Source organism: Dreissena polymorpha, chromosome 16 (genome assembly GCF_020536995.1).
Source record: "Dreissena polymorpha isolate Duluth1 chromosome 16, UMN_Dpol_1.0, whole genome shotgun sequence".
NCBI classification, from domain to species: Eukaryota; Metazoa; Mollusca; class Bivalvia; order Myida; family Dreissenidae; genus Dreissena; species Dreissena polymorpha.
In genome coordinates, this window is record NC_068370.1 from 18,296,865 (window position 1) to 18,322,647 (window position 25,783).

Genomic DNA, 25,783 nt, shown 5'->3' on the forward strand with positions numbered 1-25,783 from the left:
GTGTGGTCAATTCAACCTAAGAATTATTCATCTTTTGAGTTCTAATGCTTTTGGCTTAAGCTATGAGATCATGTAGCTTAGTTGTCTGAGATTTGTTAGAGTAGAATAACGATTGTCCTTTGTTGATGTGAACAATTTGTATAATAGATGAGTTTAATCGAAATGATTTATTAAATTAGTATTCAGAATAACTTGGAAGAAGTTCTGATTTAGGTAAGGTATTGTCCTCTTTATAAGGTTGAGCATGACAGTGTTTTGTCTGTGTATCCATGTATATCAGGACGAGTTGTCATTTACAACCCTATGTTATTACACCAGTTCAAAAATGTTGTTATTAAGGCATATGATCTTTGTAATCACTTGCTTGTAAACGACAAACAGTTTCTCATAAATTCTGTTTAATGACATTATGTCATTTTATGTTTATCATTCAATTTTGCTAAGAGTATCTAATACATATTGGTTAGTGAAACAAAATTAGGCAATGAAAATGTTAATCAGAATTAAATGTAATGTAATATAATATAAGATAAGATTGTTAAGTTGCATAATAATACTTGAAAACAATTATAGCATGCAATGAACAACAGTCCAGTTTTCATTATTCACATTTAAATCAACAGAAACGCCAGCAGTGAACAAGCACATGGCACATCTTCATTCACGATTTGCCATTGATGCGACCTTGACAGAATTCCAGCAGATCGTGGTGAGATTGTGCCCCTCTGTGACAACCAAGGTGTACAAAATCCTGCCTCAGGAAGAAGAGGATGAGAATACAAACATCGGCATGCTGTATGATGCAGCAAAATACGTATGTGAAATACTGCATCAAAATATGTCTGTGAAATACTGCAGCAAAATATGTATATTGCATCAAAATATGTATGTGAAATACTGCATCAAAATATGTATATAAAATACTGCATCAAAATATGTATGTGAAATACTGAATAAAAATATGGATGTGAAATACTGCATCAAAATATGTATGTGAAATACTGCATCAGAATATGTATGCGAAATACTGGGTCAAAATATGTTTGTAAAACACTATAAAAATATTTATGTGAAACACTGCCCTTTTTCGCTCAGTGTTTCTGTAATTTTTAGCTCGGCGTTTTTTGATAAAACTCGAGGTATTGTCATAGCCAGCTCGTCCCGACGTCTGACATCCGCCGTCCCCGTCGTGCTAAAACCTTAACATTGGCTCTAAAATAAAAGTGCTTCCACCTACAACTTTGAAACTTCATATGTAGATGCACCTTGATGAGTTCTACATGCCACACCCATTTTGGGGTCTTTAGGTCAAAGGTCAAGGTCACTGTGACCTCTTAAAAAAAAAAAAAATCTGACAAGCTTTCATTTATTCAAAACTGCACCCGTAGCCGAGCATGGCACCCGTTATGCGGTGCTCTTGTTATAATTTAGCCATTCTGTGGAAATAACAGGCAAATGCATTTGTAAAGTGTCTTTCCAGATTAGCCTGTGAGGTCATAACAGGCTAATAAGAAATAAAGGATAACATTTTCGGCCTGGACTGCATTTTTGTTAAGAAGCGACACACACAAAATTCCATAAAAGCACAAATACAATAAGCCCGTTATTTCCAGAGCACAGCTCAATTATAAAAGACAATCATGAGAAATCATATGAATCCCATTTCAGTAGCTAGAATTTCGTGGATCTGTTTTGGTACTTTTGGTACATTGTTGAAGTCCATTCCGTTTTTGCTTTTTACCTGGAAATTTTAGTACAAATGTGTTGGTATTGGAAGATTGATATGTCTTACTGATATTATGTCTTGCTTAATTTAGAGAATCTACCTTAAAGGCTTATGATTTACATTAACAGGGTGGCAGAAGATCAGTTGCATCCTATGATACAGGATTGCGTCTGAACATCTCACCCGGCGCTGACCTACATTTCATCTCGGTGTGTAGGGACATTCGTCAATGGTACAACTTTGTTCAGCACAATTTGGACGAAGAAGACCATGAGAGCTATATTGACACCCTGGCTAAAGGTTGGTTTACTATAATAGTCTGATCAAAGAAAAACAGCGACCATTGAATGTGTGTACATGATTTCTTTTATAATCAATATCCGTCTCTGATTCAAGTAAGGCAAATGTCCGTTACTGTCATATGCACATAGTAGTGGTATGACGAAAGTACTGTTAAAAAAGGCAATTTAAACAAAAACAAATTTAAGTGTATTTAATGTAAATGGATCAGGGAACCGAAATTCCACTCCTTCGCTCTTATTGACGAGTGAAATTGTCAAAGAATGAGTGAATTTGCAAAAGCTTTTGTCCTACAGGAAAAGGGAATTAAAAAATATGTTTTCTAAAAGTTCTATTCAAAAAGTAGAACTCAACCAGAAATTGTCATTGCAAATTGCATACATCAGTTGCGCGCTGTTATTCAAGACTGTGTCCGCAGTAAATATTTGCTTCTGGTTGTAAATAGTGAACAGTCAGAACTGCATCCACCGTAAGGATTTATTTTTAGAGAGTTATAAAACTGTGAAATAGGTTTTTAAAACTTAAACTTGAACTTAAACTTAAATTTAATTAAAACTGCCAAAATTTCATCTGCAAAATATCAAAAATACACACGTAAGCCAAATAATGTCTACATTTATTTTTTGTTTCTCATGAAGTAACTTATTTCACTGCTTAAAACGTAAATTACACAGGCATTAACAAACAACCTAATCAACTGGTTATTTTCCCTTCAAGATGATTATCAATCATATCAGCTCCTTGAAATCTTTATTATATATGGGCCGTGCTCTGAGAAAAAGGGGTTTAATGCACGTGCATAAAGTGTTGTCTCTGATTAGCCTGTGCAGTCCACACAGGCTAATCTGGGACGACTCCGCTTTAATGATATTTTTTCGTTTCAAGAAAGTCTCTTCTTAGCAAAAATCAAGTTAAAGCGGAAAGTGTCGTCCCAGATTAGCCTGTGCGGACTGCACAGGCTTATCTGGGACGACACTTTACGCACATGCATAAAATCCCTTTTCACTGAGCACGGCTGATATTTGAAGGACAAGTGATGATTTTAAGGCACTACTACTGCAGGTCTATTGCAGTCTTGAAATATTTGTCTCCCCTTTAGATTGCACCTTAAGTCTTAAGTTTATTGACATTTTTCTGAGAAGAACAAGTATTGGCTGTACAGTATTTTGATCTTTGACGAGAACATGTATATTTTTTATTAAAAAAATATATAATTATTTCCTTGAGGATTTCAAACTGAAGACTTAAAAATTGTCAGTTTTTAGTTAGAATGTAAGTGAAAATATTTTAAACATGGGTAAAACATTTAGTATATTAGATTACCAACACAAGTAACTTACTGTGTATTCATTGTACAATATGGAATTAAAGTTTTCTTGTTCCTGTTTATCATGTTCCTCTCATAATCTCTTCAGGTAAGGTTACGTCCCAGAGGTTTTCTCCACACATTCCTTGCAGCTCAGAGGGAAAGACCTTTGGCATGTTCACTGACTCACCCTCCATCATACCCAGGCAAAAATTCCTCCTCCTAATTGTCAGGAATAATGATGTAAGTATCTTACCTTTTATGTAGTTGAATACATGTTGTGTGTTAAACATTTCTCAGTTATAGTTGAAAATGAACCTTTTCAGCCTTAACTGACCTTTAGTTCATCTGCCTTTTTGTGATGTCATTTGTTGTCTTTTGTACCTTGTCATCAAAAGTTATCTTTTGAACACTCTAGAGTAAGCATTTATTGCCCAATTTTAATGAAACTTGGAGCAAACTTTTGTCCCATTTATTTCTGCACTGATTTTGAGACGGGTTTGTGTGGGTTAAAAACTAGGTAAAATTGAAGAAAAAGCATGTGAACATCATGTATTTAGCGTAGAACATTTTTATGATAATAGCTAAATTAGAAAATGGTTCAAGTCTGTTGGGAGACATGGCAGCTAGACCCAGGGCAGTTTACCTTATATAGTAATAAAGAAACTGTTAGAAGTCTCTCAAAAATAAATTTCTTTGCCCAATCATCATTATAAACTTCCGCAAAAACTTATTCTGATGATATATCGGACATTGTTAAAATTAGTTCAAGTCTTTTAAAAAACATGGCTGCTCGAGGGGTCATTTCTGTATATGGCTGTTAAAACCTTAAAGCACTATTGAAGTCACAGTTTTTTGCCTAATCATAATGAAACTTGCACAAAACATTTGTTCTAATTATATAAAAGTCAAGTTAAAATGTTCTGGTCCATAGAAGAAAACATGGCCACCACGGATGTGACAGTTTTTCTAATATAGCAATAGTGAAACATTTTTAACTCTATGGAAGTTGTTTTGCCCAATCAGGAAAGTTTGGCAGAATGTTCTTTCTAAAGATATCTTATCTGTGTTTGAAAATGAGTGAATACTAGTGATAACTACAGAATTAAAGCTTATACATTTTGGTTGTCAAATTGTCATGAAACTTTCTCAGGACATTAATTTTGTTGTTATGTAGGGATGGTAACGATTATCCGGATATCCGAATACTGGTCAAGTATCCGAATTATAATAGATGATCCGAATACTTGATTAAACGATATTACCCCTGTTATTATGCACACTATGTTTCTTATCGTATATCGCATAATTGCCAACTTGCGTCTCAGTGTTTTGTTTTATGGTCCTTACTTCCTGATAACTGACAACAATTGGCTACTTGACTTCAATCGACGGGTGCAACAGTATGGAAAAATCATCTCTGCCCAATCAAATAAAAGTTTTTTCAAATTGGTCAATCAATATTTATCTGTTAAAAAAAAGAGTAAACGAATTGCGATTGCCCAAACAAAAAAAAGAGTATACGAATTGCGATTTCCCAAACTGGCATATGTCGCCCGAAGTATTCTGGAAGTTCCGGCAACATCGGTTCCATCTGAGCGCGTGTTCTCATAGGCCGGTCTGGTACTTATCAAGCTTAGGAACAGACTAAATAGCGACTTAGTGGATGTAATTATTTTCATGAACAAGAACCTAAGGTCAGTGCATCTTAGCAAATACAAATGAAATTAAACTGAATGTATTAAATGTATGTAGAATGTATATATTGTAGTATGCTTTTGTTTAAGTTTTACGATGTGTTTTTTTTAAAAGAAATTACGTTTTTTGCGACTTTGATATTGTTCTCATAAATAAAATAATTGAAATAAAGAAATCATATAAATGCGTTATATTGTTTGTTATTCTGAGATAATTACAACTTCTGTCACATTCATATGAATGCTGCATTCTGATTGGATAATTTGTTCACGTGACCGGTTTTTCATTTTCCGATGAACCCACTTTGTATGCAAATTTAAACATGAATATTCATTTCTGGTCAAAAACAAATTGCCAAAATGAAGTTATGTATTGCGCCAAACTTAATGGCGTTGTTTGTTATTGGTCAATAGCGAAATGACGTTATATTTTTTGCGCAAACTTCAACGATATACCCGTTTGACGGAGGTGAAACAGAAACTGAAAATGGATTCATACGCTAGATTAAAAAGGAATTTTATGACCCTTACCAAGATAAAATTTCAGCTTTACGATCATTTTGTGTTGTAATTATAAGAATTGAATAGCATTTTTCTGCATTTCATCGGTGTAAGAACTGTCGGGGAAAAATACACCTATTTTAGGCGTAATTTTCCCGACAGTTCATTCACTGATGAAATGAAGAAAAATGCTATTTGATTCTTAAAACAGTGCAAATTAACATATTCACAGTGTGGTGATGATGGTAACAGCCTTTAGTAGTTTACTTACAAAAGAATACGAATATCTGGATATATTCGGATAGCGTAATCGGTTTTCCGGATCCCCATTTCGGATACGATTCCCATCCCTATTGTTATGATATCTTTTATGCCCCCAGATCAAATGATCGGGTGTATATTGTGATCTGTCTGTCCGTCTGTCCATCCGTCCGCCCGCCCGCTTGTCCGTCTGTCCGTCTGTCTGTGTGTGTGTCAATAAACTTTAACCTTGGTCATAACTTTTGCAATATTGAAGATATAAACTTGATATTTGGCATGCACGTGTATCTCATAGAGCTGCACATTTTGAGTGGTGAAAGGTCAAAGTCATCCTTCGAGGTCAAATGTCAAATATATGGCTTCAAAGCGGCATCAATAGGGGGCATTGTGTTTCTGACGAACACATCTCTTGTTAAAGTTTAAAAATTATTATAATCCTTTGAAAAACATGGCTGCAGGTAGGGATGGTTGGGTTCATGTTTCCCTACTTTATCAGCTCAAAACAGTAAAGTTGTCAAGGATATTTATTTTATAGGCTTGACTATATTCCAAATGATGTTATTTCAGATAATCATGTATGGGTACAACTGGTCCAATGAGTTATTCACAAACCTGTGTAAGCAGTTAACCAAGCTGGAGAAGTGGAGCAACGCTCGCAGTCAGCTGCTGTCCAGTGTGGCCATGCAGAAATGTGGACTCTTCAACCACTATATGTATGCTGATGCCTCACATAATATGGTACGTAGCGATGTTTTATTGTGAACTGTGTTTTGGGAAAACAGAACTTGATGCATTTGCGGTAAGTGTCATCCCAGATAGGCCATTGTAGTAAGATCTATGATTTTAAATCAATATTTTGAATTGTCAATGGAGTAGAACATTTGTTTCTGATTAGCTCTCTATGCATGAAATAAACTTGTACACTCTTACTATTCTGAATGAGAGAGGAACTAAAAATACTTCTTGCTGGATAATTATTTGTGTCGTGTTCTGAGAAAACTGGGCATAATGCATGTGCGTAAAGTGTCGTCCCAGATTAGCCTGTGCAGTCCGCACAGGCTAATCAGGGACGACACTTTCCGCCTAAATTGGATTTTTGCTAAGAAGATACTTCATTTAAACGAAAAATGTCTTAAAAGCGGAAAGTCTCGTCCCTGATTAGCCTGTGCATTCTGCACAGGCTAATCTGGGATGACACTTTACACACAAGCGTTATGCCCAGTTTTCTCAGAACGCAACTCATTTGTAAAAACAGTTGACCTGCATTAGTAGCTTAACACACTTCAGGTGGATGGACAAAAATACTCAGAGTAGTTGCGTGAAGTATAACAAAATGTGTTATTCATCTGCTAATTTACAAAGTCAGGCGGCAATGATCACATTAATTTCTGCCTAAACCAAAACCAATAAAACTGTGTGTGTTTTTTATTAACCAGGTTTTCCGAAGGAAAAAACTGGTTATTAGATTGGCGAATGCGGGCGGGCTGGCTGGATGGCTGGCTGGCTGGCGGGCTGGCTGGCGGGCGGGCGGAACAAGCTTGTCCGGGCCATAACTATGTCGTTCATTGTCAGATTTAAAATCATTTGGCACATTTGTTCATCATCATTGGACGGTGTGTCGCGCGAAATAATTACGTCGATATCTCCAAGGTCAAGGTCACACTTTGAGTTCAAAGGTCAAAAATGGCCATAAATGAGCTTGTCCTGGCCATAACTATGTCATTCATTGTGAGATTTTAAAATCATTTGGCACATTTGTTCACCATCATGGGACGGTGTGTCGCACGAAAGAATCACGTCAATATCTCCAATGTCAAGGTCGCCACGACTAAAAATAGATTTTTTTTAAAAACAAACTTACAAAGGGGGTTAATTTTGTTTGTTCATTTCAAAAGTTCAGTTTGAGTTTTCTCCTTTTATCAGATTTTTTTTTCACAATGAAAACCTGGTTTTGTGACAATTTTGTCCCTTGTTCAACATTGGTGGGTTAAATGCATTGATATGGGGATGGGTCAGGAAATCCTATCTCCTATCATTCTCTGATTCTAGTAGGGAAGTTGTCAGTTACTTGCACACATATGGGCTTTTAGCACTGGCAAAACCAGCTTACCCAGGAAAAGTGTCAGTAGCTTAACTCCCAGTCATGACTGTACTTAGTTAATGGTGAGACAATCTGAATTAACCAGCCATAATCAACAGATTATTGTGTTGTTTATTTCAGGACAAGTCTGAGACCCTGGATCAGCTGATCAGGAATCCTGCCCCACCCCCTCCCAGCAAGGAGAAGTTGTCCCGGACACAGAGTGTGTCCTCCACTCGAGACAGCTACCTACCGTTTGAAAAGACTTTCATGGTAAAATTACCAGGATTAAGCGAAAATGGATCTTATGCCATATGCAGCCAGAGTACATGTAGCTCAAGCAACTGCCCAGTCTGGTCTGGTTACCCTTTCACTGATGCAGAGACCACAAACCATCTTTGACTTTATAGGGGACAGCATAGCTCATGACCAGCCTATGGGATTACACAGGCTGGTCTGAAGATAAGCTGACTGCAGATGGCATGAGACCAATTTTTACGTGACGGGGATGCATTAGGGTTAATTTTCTTATTTTGTGTGAGCAAAGTTAATTCATGGACTTAATATGTGGTGTTTAAAGTATTTTAAAGTAAAGTACACTGATGAACATAGTTGATATACTTAAATGGAAATCAGATACTGATATTAATATAAATATTAACAACTTATATTATTTAGTTTCACAAAAAATGTACTTATTAACACTAATGAAAATGGCCAATATATTAATGGAATATATATACGTGTTTTTCCAATAATGTCCATTTCCATTTCCTTAGAATGTGTGCCCTTTCCGACCGGTGCACATGTCTGACCTGAAATACTACACAGACCCAGTCCAGCAGTACGGTCAACAGGTCATGGACATACGTGTCCAGCAAAAGAAACGTAAGTTCACAAGCTAATACAATGTAAGTTAATGTGTCGAGCACATGAAACCTAAACATACGTATCAATCTATTGCATAAGTTAATGTGTCGAGCACATGAAACCTAAACATACGTATCAATCTATTGCATAAGTTAATGTGTCGAGCACATGAAACCTAAACATATGTATCAATCTATTGCCTAAGTTAATGTGTCGAGCACATGAAACCTAAACATACGTATCAATCTATTGCCTAAGTTAATGTGTCGAGCACATGAAACCTAAACATACGTATCAATCTATTGCATAAGTTAATGTGTCGAGCACATGAAACCTAAACATACGTATCAATCTATTGCATAAGTTAATGTGTCGAGCACATGAAACCTAAACATACGTATCTATCTATTGCCTAAGTTAATGTGTCGAGCACATGAAACCTAAACATACGTATCAATCTATTGCATAAGTTAATGTGTCGAGCACATGAAACCTAAACATACGTATCAATCTATTGCATAAGTTAATGTGTCGAGCACATGAAACCTAAACATACGTATCAATCTATTGCATAAGTTAATGTGTCGAGCACATGAAACCTAAACATACGTATCAATCTATTGCATAAGTTGATGTGTCGAGCACATGAAACCTAAACATACGTATCAATCTATTGCATAAGTTAATGTGTCGAGCACATGCAACCTAAACATACGTATCAATCTATTGCCTAAGTTAATGTGTCAAGCACATGAAACCTAAACATACGTATCAATCTTTTGCATAAGTTAATGTGTCGAGCACATGAAACCTAAACATACGTATCAATCTATTGCATAAGTTAATGTGTCGAGCACATGAAACCTAAACATACGTATCAATCTATTGCCTAAGTTAATGTGTCGAGCACATGAAACCTAAACATACATATCAATCTATTGCATAAGTTAATGTGTCGAGCACATGCAACCTAAACATACGTATCAATCTATTGCATAAGTTAATGTGTCGAGCACATGCAACCTAAACATACGTATCAATCTATTGCATAAGTTAATGTGTCGAGCACATGAAACCTAAACATACGTATCAATCTATTGCATAAGTTAATGTGTCGAGCACATGAAACCTAAACATACGTATCAATCTATTGCATAAGTTAATGTGTCGAGCACATGCAACCTAAACATACGTATCAATCTATTGCATAAGTTAATGTGTCGAGCACATGCAACCTAAACATACGTATCAATCTATTGCATAAGTTAATGTGTCGAGCACATGCAACCTAAACATACGTATCAATCTATTGCATAAGTTAATGTGTCGAGCACATGAAACCTTAACATACGTATCAATCTATTGCATAAGTTAATGTGTCGAGCACATGAAACCTAAACATACGTATCAATCTATTGCATAAGTTAATGTGTCGAGCACATGAAACCTAAACATACGTATCAATCTATTGCATAAGTTAATGTGTCGAGCACATGAAACCTAAACATACGTATCAATCTATTGCATAAGTTAATGTGTCGAGCACATGAAACCTAAACATACATATCAATCTATTGCATAAGTTAATGTGTCAAGCACATGAAACCTAAACATACGTATCAATCTATTGCATAAGTTAATGTGTCGAGCACATGAAACCTAAACATACGTATCAATCTATTGCATAAGTTAATGTGTCGAGCACATGAAACCTAAACATACGTATCAATCTATTGCATGAGCAATCATGTGAAGCACAAGAAAAGTAAATGTATGCAAAAGAAAGGCATGTACGTGTGTCAATTGCAACAACTTTGGTACATATATCAAGCACAATGAACTTGATAAAAGAAATTGTGTAAAGCACATGAAATGAATAACCTCATTTGAGCACTTGAAACATAAGTACATGAGTGGAACACGTGAAACATAAGTACATGAGTGGAGCACTTGGAACATAAGTACATGAGTGGAGCATATGAGACATAAGTACATGCATTGAGCATATATAATGTCGGTACATCTTTCAAAGTTTTCTGTAGTTACATAAAGCACAAATGAAACAGAAGCATTTTCAGGATAGATGTTTACCTTATATACTGACAATAAACAAAAGCAGTGTTAAAACTCAAAAGGTTATACCGGTAGTTGTACATTAAATACGCCTTTTCTGATAATCACCATTTTCATATGAACATTTGATAGTAATACAATATTATGACATGCTTCAAAATGGCAAAGTTATGAGATTATGTCCCTTTAATAGGACAATATAAACTATTTTGAAAACGATTGTTTGAGTTATATTTATTTTGATTGATGAATTTGCTCAACTATTTATCCTATTACATTATAAGAGCTAAATTGTGTAATCTGCAACATTCATGGTAATGAGCCTTAGTTGAAAATACAACAACGTTGCAATGTTCATTTTTTCAGACTTTGACAAGATTGACAACATTCAGAAGCTGTTCATGATGTGGTTACAGAAAACGGGAACCAATCTGCATATTGCAGTACGATGTCATGAATTACCTTCATTACCATACATTGTTTATTTTATCTCAACTGAGCACATCAATATTTCTTTACCATAGTGGCAAACAGTAAGCAGTTGATTTCAAAATTACAGTTCTTTATCAGAAACTCACCTCATTACAATTTAAGCATTCACTTATAAAGCTAACTTATTAAAGCAAAAAGAATTTTCATGTTTTGTTTAGATACAAACTTACTTCAGGTAAGAATTCTGTAGTTATTAGTTCTGGTCTTATTGAAACATACTCAAATTCCCAATCTGGTTTCATAACTTAGTGATTTGTCATGACATTATTTTTCCATTCCATTCAGTTTCTCACATAAGTATGTTCACTTACTTGGAGGCTTACCCAGGAAAAGTATGAGTAGATTAACTCACTGCAATGATGCAACTGCACATACATAAAACAATCAAGAGATTATATTAAAGATCAGATTCTCCAGATTCTGTATACATGGGTACATGTGAGGGATATTAAGCCATTGTGCATGAGTGAAGGCATACTACATCGAGTGTAAACAAACAACATATATCCTAGTGATCAGGGGGAATGCATACTACACCAAGTGTAAACAAACAACATACAGTCCAACCCCTACTTCCGGTCACCCCTTATCGCCGGTCGCCCCGTGCCGGGACCGTCGATAAATACTAAATAATGCACCCCTCTTAAGCGGTAACCCCGTTTCTCCGGCTAGCGGCCAGCAATTTTGCATCCCAAATGTTAAATTTCCCCCATATGAGTGGTCATGCACGAGTAAGTCAGTCATGTACATTGGCAAAATTACACTGACGCAACAGCGAAAAAATCTATACGTACTTCCAGTCTGGGGTTTAGGCTCTGTAGTACTGAAGCGTGATGTGTGACAAACATTTTGACAGCCAGTTTGCAAATTGCAATTAATTAGCGGCAGATTATCGGGTAATAGGGGAAAAAGCAATATGCGACCGTTTGATCTTTTTGTTTCCGCATGTGCGAATATCACCTATTATTACTGGAAAAGTGATCCTTAATTTATTATTTGTAGCTGTTGAATCATACTATTTCAAGCACACATTTATGACAATTATCGGCTAATTAAAAGTTAAAAAGAACAACGAAACTTTTAACCGAAATCAACTGATCTACATGTTATCTGTGCTACAAATGTTACAAATACACGCACGCTTTCCATAGGTACGGCGTGATATTGTACATTGGTGCATAATTTTCGCGCGCTTTTGTCGGGACAAAGGAAATACATGAGGACTTTTTTATGCTAGAATTTGTAAACGTCTCGTTAACATAAAACAATCAGGAGTGTGTTTCGGATTACAAATTATTATTCTCATTTGGGAATTAAACAAAACATTTATATTTGTTTTATATTTACAATCATTTCAATATTAATTTTTGATAACACCCTTTACACGGCGAAATAATGTTTTTATAATATTATGCATGAAAAGCACGAGTACCAGGAGGATAACACCCGGTTGCTATTATCAGTCTCTTAAGAAACTGGTCACAATTTTATCTTGGAGAAGATCACTGTCGGGACCAATTCATGCGGTAGGTATTACAAAGCCATAAAACTGCAATAAACCAATTAAATTATCGATTGATAGTGACACGGGAGTTATTCACGCATAACTGATTCACAACTGTTCCCATCTTAAGTGCATTGGAGCCATACAACGCGCATTGTGTAAACAATGAATCATGAGAATGATTCTTTTTTATTGACTTGATTCTGATGATGATGATGATATTGATGATGATCAGAAAGATGAATAGAATACATTTTTTAATGAAAATGTTTCATAGCTGATTTTAGAAAGGAAGAAATAACATTATTTTAAATCTATACATTATTTAGTACATGTACACATACATGTACTTACCATTTTGTTTATACAAAAATTGAACAGTTGGCCATGCACTCATCAACTCCAGACTACCTTTGATCCAACCCCCTCTTAAGAGGCCACCCCGCTTAAGCAGCCAATTTGGCCGTTTCCCTTGACTGGCTGCTTAAGAGGGGTTGGACTGTATATCCAAGTGATCAGGGGGAATGCATACTACACCGAGTGTAAACAAGCAACATATATCCAAGTGATAAGGGGGGAATGCATACTACAGTGAGTGTAAACAAATGACATATATCCCAGTGATCAGGGGCAATGCCTACTACATCGAGTGTAAACAAATGACATATATCCCAGTGATCAGGGGCAATGCATACTACACCAAGTGTAAACAAATGACATATATTCCAGTGATCAGGGGCAATGCATACTACACCGAGGATAAACAAATGACATATATCCCAGTGATCGGTGCAATGCCTACTACATCGAGTGTAAACAAATGACATATATCCCAGTGATCAGCGGCAATGCATACTACACCAAGTGTAAACAAATGACATATATCCCAGTGATCAGGGGCAATGCATACTACATCGAGTGTAAACAAATGACATATATCCCAGTGATCGGGGCAATGCCTACTACATCGAGTGTAAACAAATGACATATATTCCAGTGATCAGGGGCAATGCATACTACACCAAGTGTAAACAAATGACATATATCCCAGTGATCAGGGGCAATGCATACTACATCGAGGGTAAACAAATGACATATATCCCAGTGATCAGGGGCAATGCATACTACATCGAGGGTAAACAAATGACATATATCCCAGTGATCGGGGCAATGCATACTACACCGAGTGTAAACAAATGACATATATCCCAGTGATCAGGGGCAATGCATACTACACCGAGTGTAAACAAATGACAGATATCCCAGTGATCAAGGGCAACGCATACTACACCTAGTGTAAACAAATGACATATATCCCAGTGATCAGGGGGTAAATGTAAAAGTCAACTGAAGAGGTCCCAAGTTATCAATATCAGAATATAAAGTGAAATTTATCCTTTAACCCTTTCCTGCCCAGAAGCAAAGTGATACTTGCTATATTAAACCGGCATAAAACCAGATTAGCCTGCAAGTAACTTGCAGTCTGTTTAAGTTTTATGCTGTTTGTTGCTCTAAAGATTGGGAATTAAAATTTTAACTTTTAAAACTGGAATCTTGAACAAAGGTATTCAATTGAATTTGATTTCTAAGGGACTACAAACACATCAAGTGCGTATCTGAGAGGAAAATGGTTAACCATTATAACAGTGAGACCCTGTTCTGCTCCTGGCTCCCATTATAACAGTGAGACCCTGTTCTGCTCCTGGCTCCCATGATGCAGAGGAAAATGGTTAACCATTATAACAGTGAGACCCTGTTCTGCTCCTGGCTCCCATGATGCAGAGGAAAATGGTTAACCATTATAACAGTGAGACCCTGTTCTGCTCCTGGCTCCCATGATGCAGAGGAAAATGGTTAACCATTATAACAGTGAGACCCTGTTCTGCTCCTGGCTCCCATGATGCAGAGGAAAATGGTTAACCATTATAACAGTGAGACCCTGTTCTGCTCCTGGCTCCCATGATGCAGAGGAAAATGGTTAACCATTATAACAGTGAGACCCTGTTCTGCTCCTGGCTCCAATGATGCAGATGTTGAAGCAGTGCATTTTAATGCATGTGTGTAAAGTGTCTTCCCAGATTAATATTACAGAAGCTAAGATTTTCTTATCATCCTAACAGTGAGCCCCTATTTTGACCTTGAGCCTTTGTTATGCTCCAGACTCACGTGATGCAGACATTGAAGCAGTCCTCGTATCTGTTCCACTACTGTGCCACGCCCCTCATGTTCAGCTGCGCATGGCGCAGGCACGTGCTCAGGAAGTTCAGCGTCATGCACCAGGACTCGGTTGTGTCCAGCACACCCACACCTGAAGCCAAATCTGTGAGCATTTCTACATGTTTTACAACAAACATGGTGTAATTGCATTTTCTCTATTTTTGAGAAACCCAATCCCTATTTGATTATTTCCACTCTAGTACACCCTTCAGCTGTCAAGTGCAATCTCACAAAAATACTCCATTTTCAGCGTTCCCGCCATGGTTCTGGAGCCTCTACTAACAGTCAGAGCCTGCGCACCAAGCGTACGGACAGCAACGAGCTCAAGAAACGCCCGTCCTACCAGGCTCTGCAGAGTGCGAGCACCGAAGATTCAAATGTCGAGGAGGAGTGGCATGTGAAGCTGCGTGCCTTGTTCGTACACCAGTACATTAACTACCTGAAGACCATTGGGTTCCAGTATGTTCAGATGGAGAAAGCAGTTGACAAGAGCAAAGTCATGAAAAAGTAGGTATTCCAATGATTTGTTGTTATGAGTAAAAAGATACAGTATATTCTGTTAAACCAGGGTTCCCAGCCAACCTGGAAATCAGGGAAAACCTGGAAAAACACTTTCACTTTTTCCAGTCAGGGAAAAGTCAGGAAATTTGGGAAAAGTTCCTGAAATCAGGGAAAAATCAGGGAATTTTGTTTGGTCTGACTTTCTCAACTTGTGTCAAATAGTCCATACAATTAAAACAGCAAATCGATGAATGAAAATGAAATGAAATGAAAATAAATGAAAAGGCGAGGAAAGGATGGCAATGAGGGGAGATGGGAGGCTATTGCTTTAAAATAACATAAATATAATACATGTTATTGTCTGCAACTGCTATTTATTGAGGGTGTCTAAAACAAGAAATAGGTCAAAATTATTATCCTGGAATTTTTATTTTCTATCAGGGAAAAATCAGGGAATTTTGTTGATACAAAAAGCTGGGAACCCTGGTTAAACATGTTTTAGTCAATAACTTAACCATATACAGTAATTTCTTGTCTATTACATCTTTTTCACTATTAGGCAATTGGTTCCTAGCAATAAATAAGTGAATGCATAGTATAATATAGTTTCTCTCCTGATTGTGCAGATTAAGTTTCTCTTTGCGTTTATTTGATGGGATAACCTGTGAATAGTAGAGATGCTATAAATATAAATCGAAGAAATGTACCCAACAATTCAATCCTTTCATGCATGTATTTTGCCAAAAGGCCCATGGCATGTGTTGTAATTCCATCCAATTAAAAATTAACAGTATTTTTTTATATCCCAGATCAGCCCCTGAAGGTTCCAGTGACCCACCCCCAGGGGACGAGGTAGAAATCAAACCTACAGACACTCACAATCTGCAGAAGACCATTTCTGGTGGGGTTCTATTGGTGGAGATATCATTCCGCAATGAGTACTTCTGTGTGAAACTGTACACCTGTGATCATAACAAGCTGGGAATAACGGTCAACCAGCAGGTGAGTGGAACGTGCTAAGGTTGGATTTGTTGAGGGATGGATGGGTTGAGGCAGGGTTTGCTTTTTCCGTTCCAAAATCTGTTTTTGTATTCCTTGTTGGTTGCTTGCTGATATTTGTTTGTTTTCATAAATATCCATATGATATGATATTTTTATATATTATTTTTACTTGGTCTTTTTTCTTTCCACAAATTATTATCTTGTTATTAAATACCCATTCAAATTAAACCCTTTTTTCACCTTACATAAACATCCCAGTGTAGATTATTGTCTGGTTTGTAAGCTCACCTGAGCCTGCTGTGCTGAAGGGTGAGCTAATGTACTTAGCCACTGTTAAGCACCTCTTTCCAGTCAACTTTTTCACCATTTTACTTCTTCTTGACAACTGCATGGCAGATTTTTACCAAACATTGCAAATTAGGTGATCTTTCCGTGGTACTTACACAAATGTTGTTTAATTATAAAATAATTGGAATATATTTAATATAGGGTTGTCTTAGCAAACAAAAGCTTTAAAAGAAATAATACATTAAAAATCTTCTTGTAAAGAAACTGATTGAGAGCTGTTAATTAATATCTCTATAATGCTTATGCTATAATTTTATTGTTGAAGTCCTTTTTATTTACAAAGTTTATAAGTTTTTAAGGGTATCTGAAACAAATTCTGCCATGGCAGAAGTCCATGAGTCATTTTTTATGTTTGAATATTGATTCATAGTTTTGATTGACCATGAAATCAAAAAGAAAAAAGTAATAAATATATACAACATATGTGTGGAGTTTTAAGAAGCATAGCAGTGCCAGTTTTTGATGACCTTAGGTCAGAAACTAGGGCTCTCTTTTGTTCATATACATGGAAAATTTGCTTATTTTAACATTTTATTTCCCATTACATTTAATTATTATTCATTTGTTTGTGGCCTTTTGTGGATGTATGGTTTTACCTATAAAACAGCTGTGTTGTGACATGTTTTCCTTCACCTTGATGTTGCTTTCAGAATAATGACCAGGCAGAGCACTCTGTGTCGTATGATAGCGTGAGTTGTGGCCCTTGTGCAACTGAAGTATACACATTGAGCCTGGTTCTGGGAACATTTGGCTTAATGCATGTGCATTAATTGTCACCCCAGAAAAGCCTGTGCAGTCTGCACATGCTAATCAGGGAAAAACTGTCCGCCTAAAAAGGAGTTTCGTAAAGGAGAGACTTCCTGTAAATGAAAAATACCATAAAAGCGGAAGGTGTTGTCCCTGACACAGGCTAATCTGGGCCGACACTTTAGGCACATACAAACATTAAACCTCACTTTAGGCACATACATACATTAAGCCTCACTTTAGGCACATACATACATTAAGCCTCACTTTAGGCACATACATACATTAAGCCTCACTTTAGGCACATACATACATTAAGCCTCACTTTAGGCACATACATACATTAAGCCTCACTTTAGGCACATACATACATTAAGCCTCACTTTAGGCACATACATACATTAAGCCTCACTTTAGGCACATACATACATTAAGCCTTACTTTAGGCACATACATACATTAAGCCTCGTTTTCCCAGAATGAGCCTCATTTTACCACCTCAGTGCTTAAACATCTAGTAAATGACAAAACAAGTGAAATAACTTTAATAATGTTGGGCATAAGTGCATTAGATGCATGACTATTATACATTACCTTTATTCTTTAGGAATCAATCAACACAAGTCATGTTATGTAGTTATGCAGGTTTGTGTCAGTTCTGATTTGTCTTATATCAGAGATGGACATAATCTCCACAGTTTTAGCCCTGAGGTACTTTTATACCTTGCACCATTTTGATAACCTTGTTCTTATTTTCTTTGCAAGAATTTAATAGAGAAGGGTTCACCTGGGCAACGTATAATGAATGATCTTATGACATATTTCAGTTACACTTGAATTTTTGCTTTACAACACATATATATTTATGATTAAATAAAGAGCACAAAAGGAATTGAAAGAAATTTGATATGGTTTCTGAAATAAATTGATCACAAAGGTGTTGTTCAGCAATTATACTTCTTAAAAATTGCATTGTAACTTAAATTTGTTGTATGATATATATTTAGATGTGGGCTTAGACCTGAAGTTTTTTACTGGCCATGTTTCTCAAGATCTTAATTTGTTTTCCCTATAACTTGATTATGGGTTTATTTTCCCCATTTTATCAAAATGAATCAATTTTATGTGTCTTATTACTGGCAAATGACAATAAACAATTTTATATCAATGCTCTTATCCTTCCCCTCTCAGAAGCAAAGTGAAAATGGCTATGTGCAAACAGCATAAAACCAGAACAGCCTGCAAGTAACTTACAGTCTGTTCAGGTTTAATGCTGTTTGCTGTTCATCAGTATCTAAGGGTTGGAAATTAAGCCTTTAAAACTTCAATCTTATAAGAAAGGTCTTCAATTAAATTGAAATACATATCTTAGTGGTTAAGGGTTAAATGTAATAATTTGATTTCAGTGTTAAGGTATAAGAACTGCAACAGCAATTGACATTTTGATTTTCTGAACTTTCTCCACATATTTCCTATTGTTATGGTGTTTTGCATTCAAAATCGGAGTTGAATTGAAATTTATTGAACAATGAAGGATTCTCAGACATTCAGAGTTGCCAACCCTAAATAGCTCTTCGACCTTTTTGTCTGAACCATTTTTATTTCAAATTTCTATTTAATTAAAAATTTTAGAACTTTTTTTACTCTAAAGAACAGAAATATGGATCAATCAATACTTAGTTGGTAATATGTAAATGAATGCATTACACATATTTGCAAAGTAAATAAAAGGGGTGTAACTGCACTGTAAACCCCTATTTCAATTTATGAATTGACGTAATAATATTTAACAAGAAACTCTTTGTTTGCTAGCCTTATATATCCTGAACCTTGCCAATAAATCTGGAACTTGGCCAATACTGGAAAAAGTAAGGCAATATGGGAAAACCATGGCCAATATGACATTGGAACAAACCAAACTTTAGGATAAGCTTTCTCAATATGGGTTAACATTATGGTACCATTTTGAAAAAGGTCAATAGCTCAATAATACATAGTTTAATAAAAAGCTTTAACATCAACAACACCAAACAGTCTCACATGTACCATAAATAATACACTAATAACTCTTTTTCTTTAAAACAAATATAAGCAATGTGCAGAATCACCATTTATTGGTTTCCATATTTGATAATTATAATATTTTACAATTTAACAATAAAATTGAACATCTTAATATTCCAAACATATAGAGTTATAAGGGATACATTGTGTAGGACTGTTAAAAAAACATCAAAATTTAAACCCTATTAAATCCGAGTTTAAATTCATGATTGTGGCATTTTTAGACAATATGTTGTTTTTTTTCACACTTTTTTAAGGGCCTACAAGTAGAAAGCAATTTAAGCACTTCAAATAATGAAAATGTGTAAGAGCCGGGTGTAGTTTAAAGATTAGTATACTACTACATTTTGAATAGATTTTCTTTCGCATGTTTGAGATTTACTTGCATTGAGTGTGCATGGTGGAAAATGGTCACAATTTCATACAGGTAAAATTGTTGCTACAGAAAATAATGAATTTGCACATCAAGTTTGCATGAAACTGGCAAATAACTTAGAATATAACTTTTTATGTCAATGTTAAATGTTTGCAGTCAAAATGTTGAGCAACAATTAATTGATTTGGGTCATGTTTTGCAGAAACTGGCAGGGTAGATAGAATGTAGGTTTATTTTGATATAATAGTGGCATTCTTTGTGGAAAATTAACTGAATATGTCACTTTAAGTTATAGGCAATTTTGATGTACTGAAATTCAGACTTATTGTCATTCAAATTTGCTCAATATATTCTTGTTTTATGATTTATATAAGTTACTTTGCCGTTTAGTTCAACTATAGCAAAATGCACTATTTGCTTGTTAAGTTCTGTGTATTCTTTTGCACAAAATATATATGTTTAATTATTGCAGGTAATCCTGGTATTGTTCACTGTCAACTAGTATATTCACTTTGATTACATCTCTCTACCTGCACTCTCACAATGTGAACATCACTATGGCTATGATCCAACTGTAATGACATCTGTTGTGCCACACATAACTAATTATGGTCTCTATTTGAAAATAAAGTCTTAAATATGAAGAATGTACTTTTTATGTCCCCCAATCTATACTGGGGGAAATATTGTTTTTGCCCTGTATGTTGTTTTTTTTCTTGGTTTGTTTGCGTCAAACTTTAACATTGGCCATAACTTTTGCAATATTGAAGATAGCAACTTGATAATTGGCATGCATGTTTATCTCATGAAGCTGCATATTTTGAGTGGTGAAAGGTCAAGGTCATCCTTTAAGGTCAAAGGTCAAATATTGAAGATAACAACTTGATATTTGGCATGCATGTGTATCTCATGGAGCTGCACATTTTTTGAGTGGTGAAAGGTCAAGATCATCCATCAAGGTCAATGGTCAAGGTCAAAGGTCAAATTTATGGGGGGGGGGGACATAGTGTTTCACAAACACATCTTGTTATGTGTTTTTTCCTACTAAAAGTATTCATACGGTACCAAAACTGCCTGAAAATGTACATTGAATGTACCTTACTTTATGTGAATTGTAATGTTGATTAGATCATCAGTTTTCAGCTTATTTCAGACCATGATTTTAAATTTGCCACAAATCTTTATAATGGAATTATAATCAACTATTGGGAAAAGGTACTTCTTTCTGCATACAAATTATTTCTCAGTGATTTCTCTGTTTTATAACCAACAGTTCACATCCGTAGAAATCTGCACTCAGCCATTAATTTATTAACAATTCTATATTATAATAATTTTTATGGCACAGTTATTCTCATTATAATTAACTTATAAAATTTGTCTTTGGCTGTTTTTATTCAGTGTTGTGCATTATGTCAGAAGTTTACTGACTTTCTTTGAAGCTGACTTGCTCAAATGCTGACAGAAGTGCAGTCAATACATGCCAACATGTTTCAAGTGTACACTTACATTGTATCACACTGTCATGTTAATTCATAATTATGTTTTCAGGCCTGGTAGTCACAAAGCCTCTTATGAATTCTTTAATACAGTTTTTTTATTACTTCAATCTTGAATCTGTAGTGTGTAATAAATTATATCAACCCCATACGTTTCAGCCCCCTCTAATTTGACATTTTTTCACTTTAATTTATGTATATGCTCACTTTTTTAAACATTTAATGTAGATTTCTAGCTTAACAGGATGTTAGACGTAAGTCTTATTCACCTTTATGTTTCCAGTTGAACCTGTTGTTTGTTGATGAGTGTGAAAAGGTCAAGGAGATGATACATGTGCATTCCTTCGCTCATGATTTTCACCTGCGCTGTATACAGGTGAGCAATAAACAACAACAGGTTTTTTTGGCAGCTCATTTTAAGCTACTGAATATTTTTGCACTCTTAAACTGAACAGCCTGTTTCCATATCTTGGTTTTGTTTTTGCCTTTCCATCTATTTGTATGAAGGAACCTAGCCATTGTAACTTATACACTCCTGAGTTAAGCTTGAATGTTAAAGAAAATTGAGAAATGTAAATGCCAATTCTCCTACCAGTTCTGATTGGGGTGGCCTTGTGCTGAGGGGAAGGAGAACTATTGACCCATTTATGCCTAGTGGACTCTCCCATCCTTTTAAATTGGATCAATTTTATTATTTATTTCCAAAATTAGGGATGTCTAGTATAGTGCTGCAACAATATACCGGTATATTGGTATATATCACAATACGCAATCCGCATTTTGTATTTCGATATGATTTTCATCATTACGAAAACTTTACAAAAATTCATCCACATTTCGTCCAGAAAAGCCATCCGAAATAATGATATCAAAGTAAACAAAACAAAGCGGTGTTTAGTAAAATTAAATTGTTACGTAAAAATAGCACTCTAAAAAGTCTATTAAACGGAGTAGCATTGTTACATGGGAGCATTCGTTTGATGCTTTTGAACAAATTATTGTTGAATTAATTACGCATATCTGTAACTGTTTCGTTCGATTCTGAAATGAGCATTATTAAATTTGTAATCCGAATTTCGGAATCACGCTTCCGAATTTTAATGCTAACGCGACAATAAAAAATTATAGCGTCAAAAAAGTGCTTTATCCTTTGTATAAAAAAAAAAGCGCGCGAAAATTATGCAGACATGTAAAACGTCGCATGGAAAGTGTGGGTGTATTTTGTGTTGAATAAAAAAGGGAACATCACGTTAGGCGATTTACACGTGTTCAGTGGGAAAAAAACGCCCTGATTGGACTTTATTTCATCACATCTTTAAATAGTAACAAATGTCAGAATGTATTTGATACTTAAGAAAATTGGCAAATGTTTGTGTTTTTTGTTATTCTTGAGCACTTTTATAGTAAATATTTACCAGTATTTGCTTTAAAACTGGAATATAAGGGATAATCGGGTAGTTGGCGACTTATAGTTCTGGTACAAGTTAGCAATATATTGCAAGACGGGTTTTTGAACTGAAAATATATTGCAATACGCTTTTTGGCATATTGTTGCAGCACTAGTCTAGTATATTTATTTCTATAGGTATTTAGAATATTTCTTACAGAAATTTCTTTAAGCAAATAAAGCAGACCCTGATGAGACGCTGCATCATGCGGCGTCTCATCTGGGTCTACGCTGTTTGCCAAGGCCTTTTTTCTAGACGCTAGGCATAAATGGGTTATTGTAGTTATTGGTGACGCGATGAATCTGGTGTGATGAACATCCATCCTACATTACATATGCGCTATTTCAGTCCTACATTGGTGGTCAGAGGGACCTGTTCAAGCAGGACTACTTTCTGTCTGGACTACTTAATGACTTCGTTAAAGTGTATCCTTACGCACCAAGTTTCTCCAGGAACTTCTTACAGAGAGGTAATATCAATAATAATTTTTATGGTATTTTAAACAGACTTTGCAATGTGATGTGATTGTTACTCTGAGTAGAATACAAAAGGATATTAATGATATTACCATGGTATCACATAATTATGGAATTGTTTATTATGATTTATTATAGAAAAAAATATCAATGACCATAGTATCACAGAAGGTTTGTTGTGATATGTTATTGTTTATGGTTCATTACAGAGGTGATATCCATTCCTGACCCGTCCTGTTCGAGTGCAGAGTTATACGAGTACATGTTGACTCACGCAGAGTTTCATGCCATGGGCAGACTGAAAATGAAACTGCCCCCCGATACATACCCAGTCAGTGAGATTAAATGTTGCTTATTCCTTAATCATAAATACAATTTTCTATATTAAAAAATTAGTTTTTCCTTGTCCTACATTTTATGTTAAGACACAGGTATCTTTAATGTTTTAATTTTTATCCCCCGCCATAGGCGGAGGGATATTGTTTTGGCGTTGTCAGTCTGGAGCCATTTCTTGGAAGTGCTTTGGCAGATTTCATTGAAACTTGGTATGAGTATTTATATGGATAAGAGGATGATGCACGCCAAAAGGCATTGTACACCATCTGTTAATAATGGAGTTATGGCCATTTGTTTCTTGAAAAAATGCTTTTTAATATAAGCTTAGAGCTTTATCTCCATTAACACATGAGCCAGAGCCATGAAACTTGCCATAATTGTTCTCAATCATCTGGGAGTACTTCACATTCAACACCCATAATCCTAGGGGCTAAGGTCAAGGTCACACATTGATGTCAAAGGGCGTTGTCCATCCGTCCAGACAACTTTTGTGTCCAGGAGCATATTGGGGGATATCAATTCAACGAATTTGCATGTTGATTGATCTACTTACTTGGCATCAAGGGCATATAAGGGTTGCTTACCTTTGTGAAATTAATTAACAGGCGAAAAAAGTGCTCAGAAAGCACTTCTGCTGTGTTGTGTAGCATCCATACTCTATTAGGAAAGACACCATTTTCAAGATACATATTCAACTTAGCCATGACCTTGCTTTTACTTTTTCTGTAATGGACATTTTTACCCTTTCCCATTCATAAGTATGGTGTAAATGGCCATATACAACCAGCATACAACCAGAACAGCCTGGGAATAACTGTCAATCTGTTAAGGTTTTATGATGTTTGCTGCTAATAAGGGTTCGAAATGAAGCCTTTTAGACTTGAATCTCGAAATAAAGATCTTACATTTAATTTGATTTTGACAGAGACTACACATGTGAGTGGTAAAGGGTAAATTGCCACTTTTCAGGACCACAGAAGCCATGAGTATGCGCTGATAAGCCACGAGACTCGAGACCTGGACCCAGCCGATACTGGAGATGGCCCCAAGAGTTTAGTAGCAGGGGCCCAGAGTTACAACCTTGGGCTCATCATCCTGCAGGACATGCCATCCAAACCTGGGCCATCTATAGGGGCCACGGGGCCAGCAGGTATGTGCAGATATGAGCCTTGTTTTGGGAAAACTGTGTGTTAAGTGTCATACCAGATTAGCCTGTGCAGTCTGCATAGGCTTATCAGGAACCACACTTTCCGTCTAACCTGGATTTTTGTTTAAAAGAAACTTTCTTTAAGAAAAAATCCATAAAAGTATGGTCCCTGATGAGCCCCTTACATAACATAAATGCATTTAGACCTGTTTTCCCAGAACAAGGCTCATATAGATGGTCCCAGGGGAATAAGAGGCGGTGATTGCATAAGATGAGATAAGATTGTTGTCCCCTACCGGTGAAACCGGAGGGAACTTATGGTTTGCGCTCTGTCAGTCTGTCAGTCAGTCAGTCACACTTTTCTGGATCCTGCGATAACTTTAAAAGTTCTTCATATTTTTTCATGAAATTTTAAACATGGATAGATGGCAATATGGAGATTATGCGCGTCATTTCATTTCGTTCCTATGTCAATAATTATGGTTGCTATGGCAACAACAAAAAAAAATCTGACAATTGTGGAGTTTCACCGGTAGGGGACCATATTGCTTGGCAATCTCTTGTTATTACTTGTATTCTTCCCATTGAATATAACATGGTACATTGATGTGTTTATGTCAGTGTGTTACTTAGTAGACCATGCTCTTTCATTCCCCAATCTTAGTCCTGTAAGTTTGGATCTGATCTTTGCTTAATTTCAGAAAAATATGTTTTGGCATATTAGTTTGATAATCAGCCAAATTGCAAAGACAAATATTTTAAGGCCCTTGATTTATTATGCCCCCCTTCGAAGAAGAGGGGGTATATTGCTT

At 35.9% G+C, this 25,783-nt stretch overlaps 1 protein-coding gene across 1 annotated transcript in view; it reads left to right on the top strand.

Moving 5' to 3' along the window:
- Positions 1–25,783, top strand: part of LOC127861693 (KICSTOR complex protein SZT2-like) — a 167,356-nt gene that overhangs the window by 129,262 nt on the left and 12,311 nt on the right. Inside the window, 14 exon segments of the mRNA XM_052400377.1 lie at positions 624–814; positions 1,855–2,026; positions 3,442–3,575; positions 6,359–6,529; positions 8,013–8,144; positions 8,651–8,759; positions 11,181–11,257; positions 14,971–15,132; positions 15,278–15,534; positions 16,338–16,530; positions 21,848–21,940; positions 23,361–23,481; positions 23,698–23,819; positions 24,794–24,974. Of these exon segments, the coding sequence (XP_052256337.1) occupies positions 624–814; positions 1,855–2,026; positions 3,442–3,575; positions 6,359–6,529; positions 8,013–8,144; positions 8,651–8,759; positions 11,181–11,257; positions 14,971–15,132; positions 15,278–15,534; positions 16,338–16,530; positions 21,848–21,940; positions 23,361–23,481; positions 23,698–23,819; positions 24,794–24,974 (2,115 nt within the window).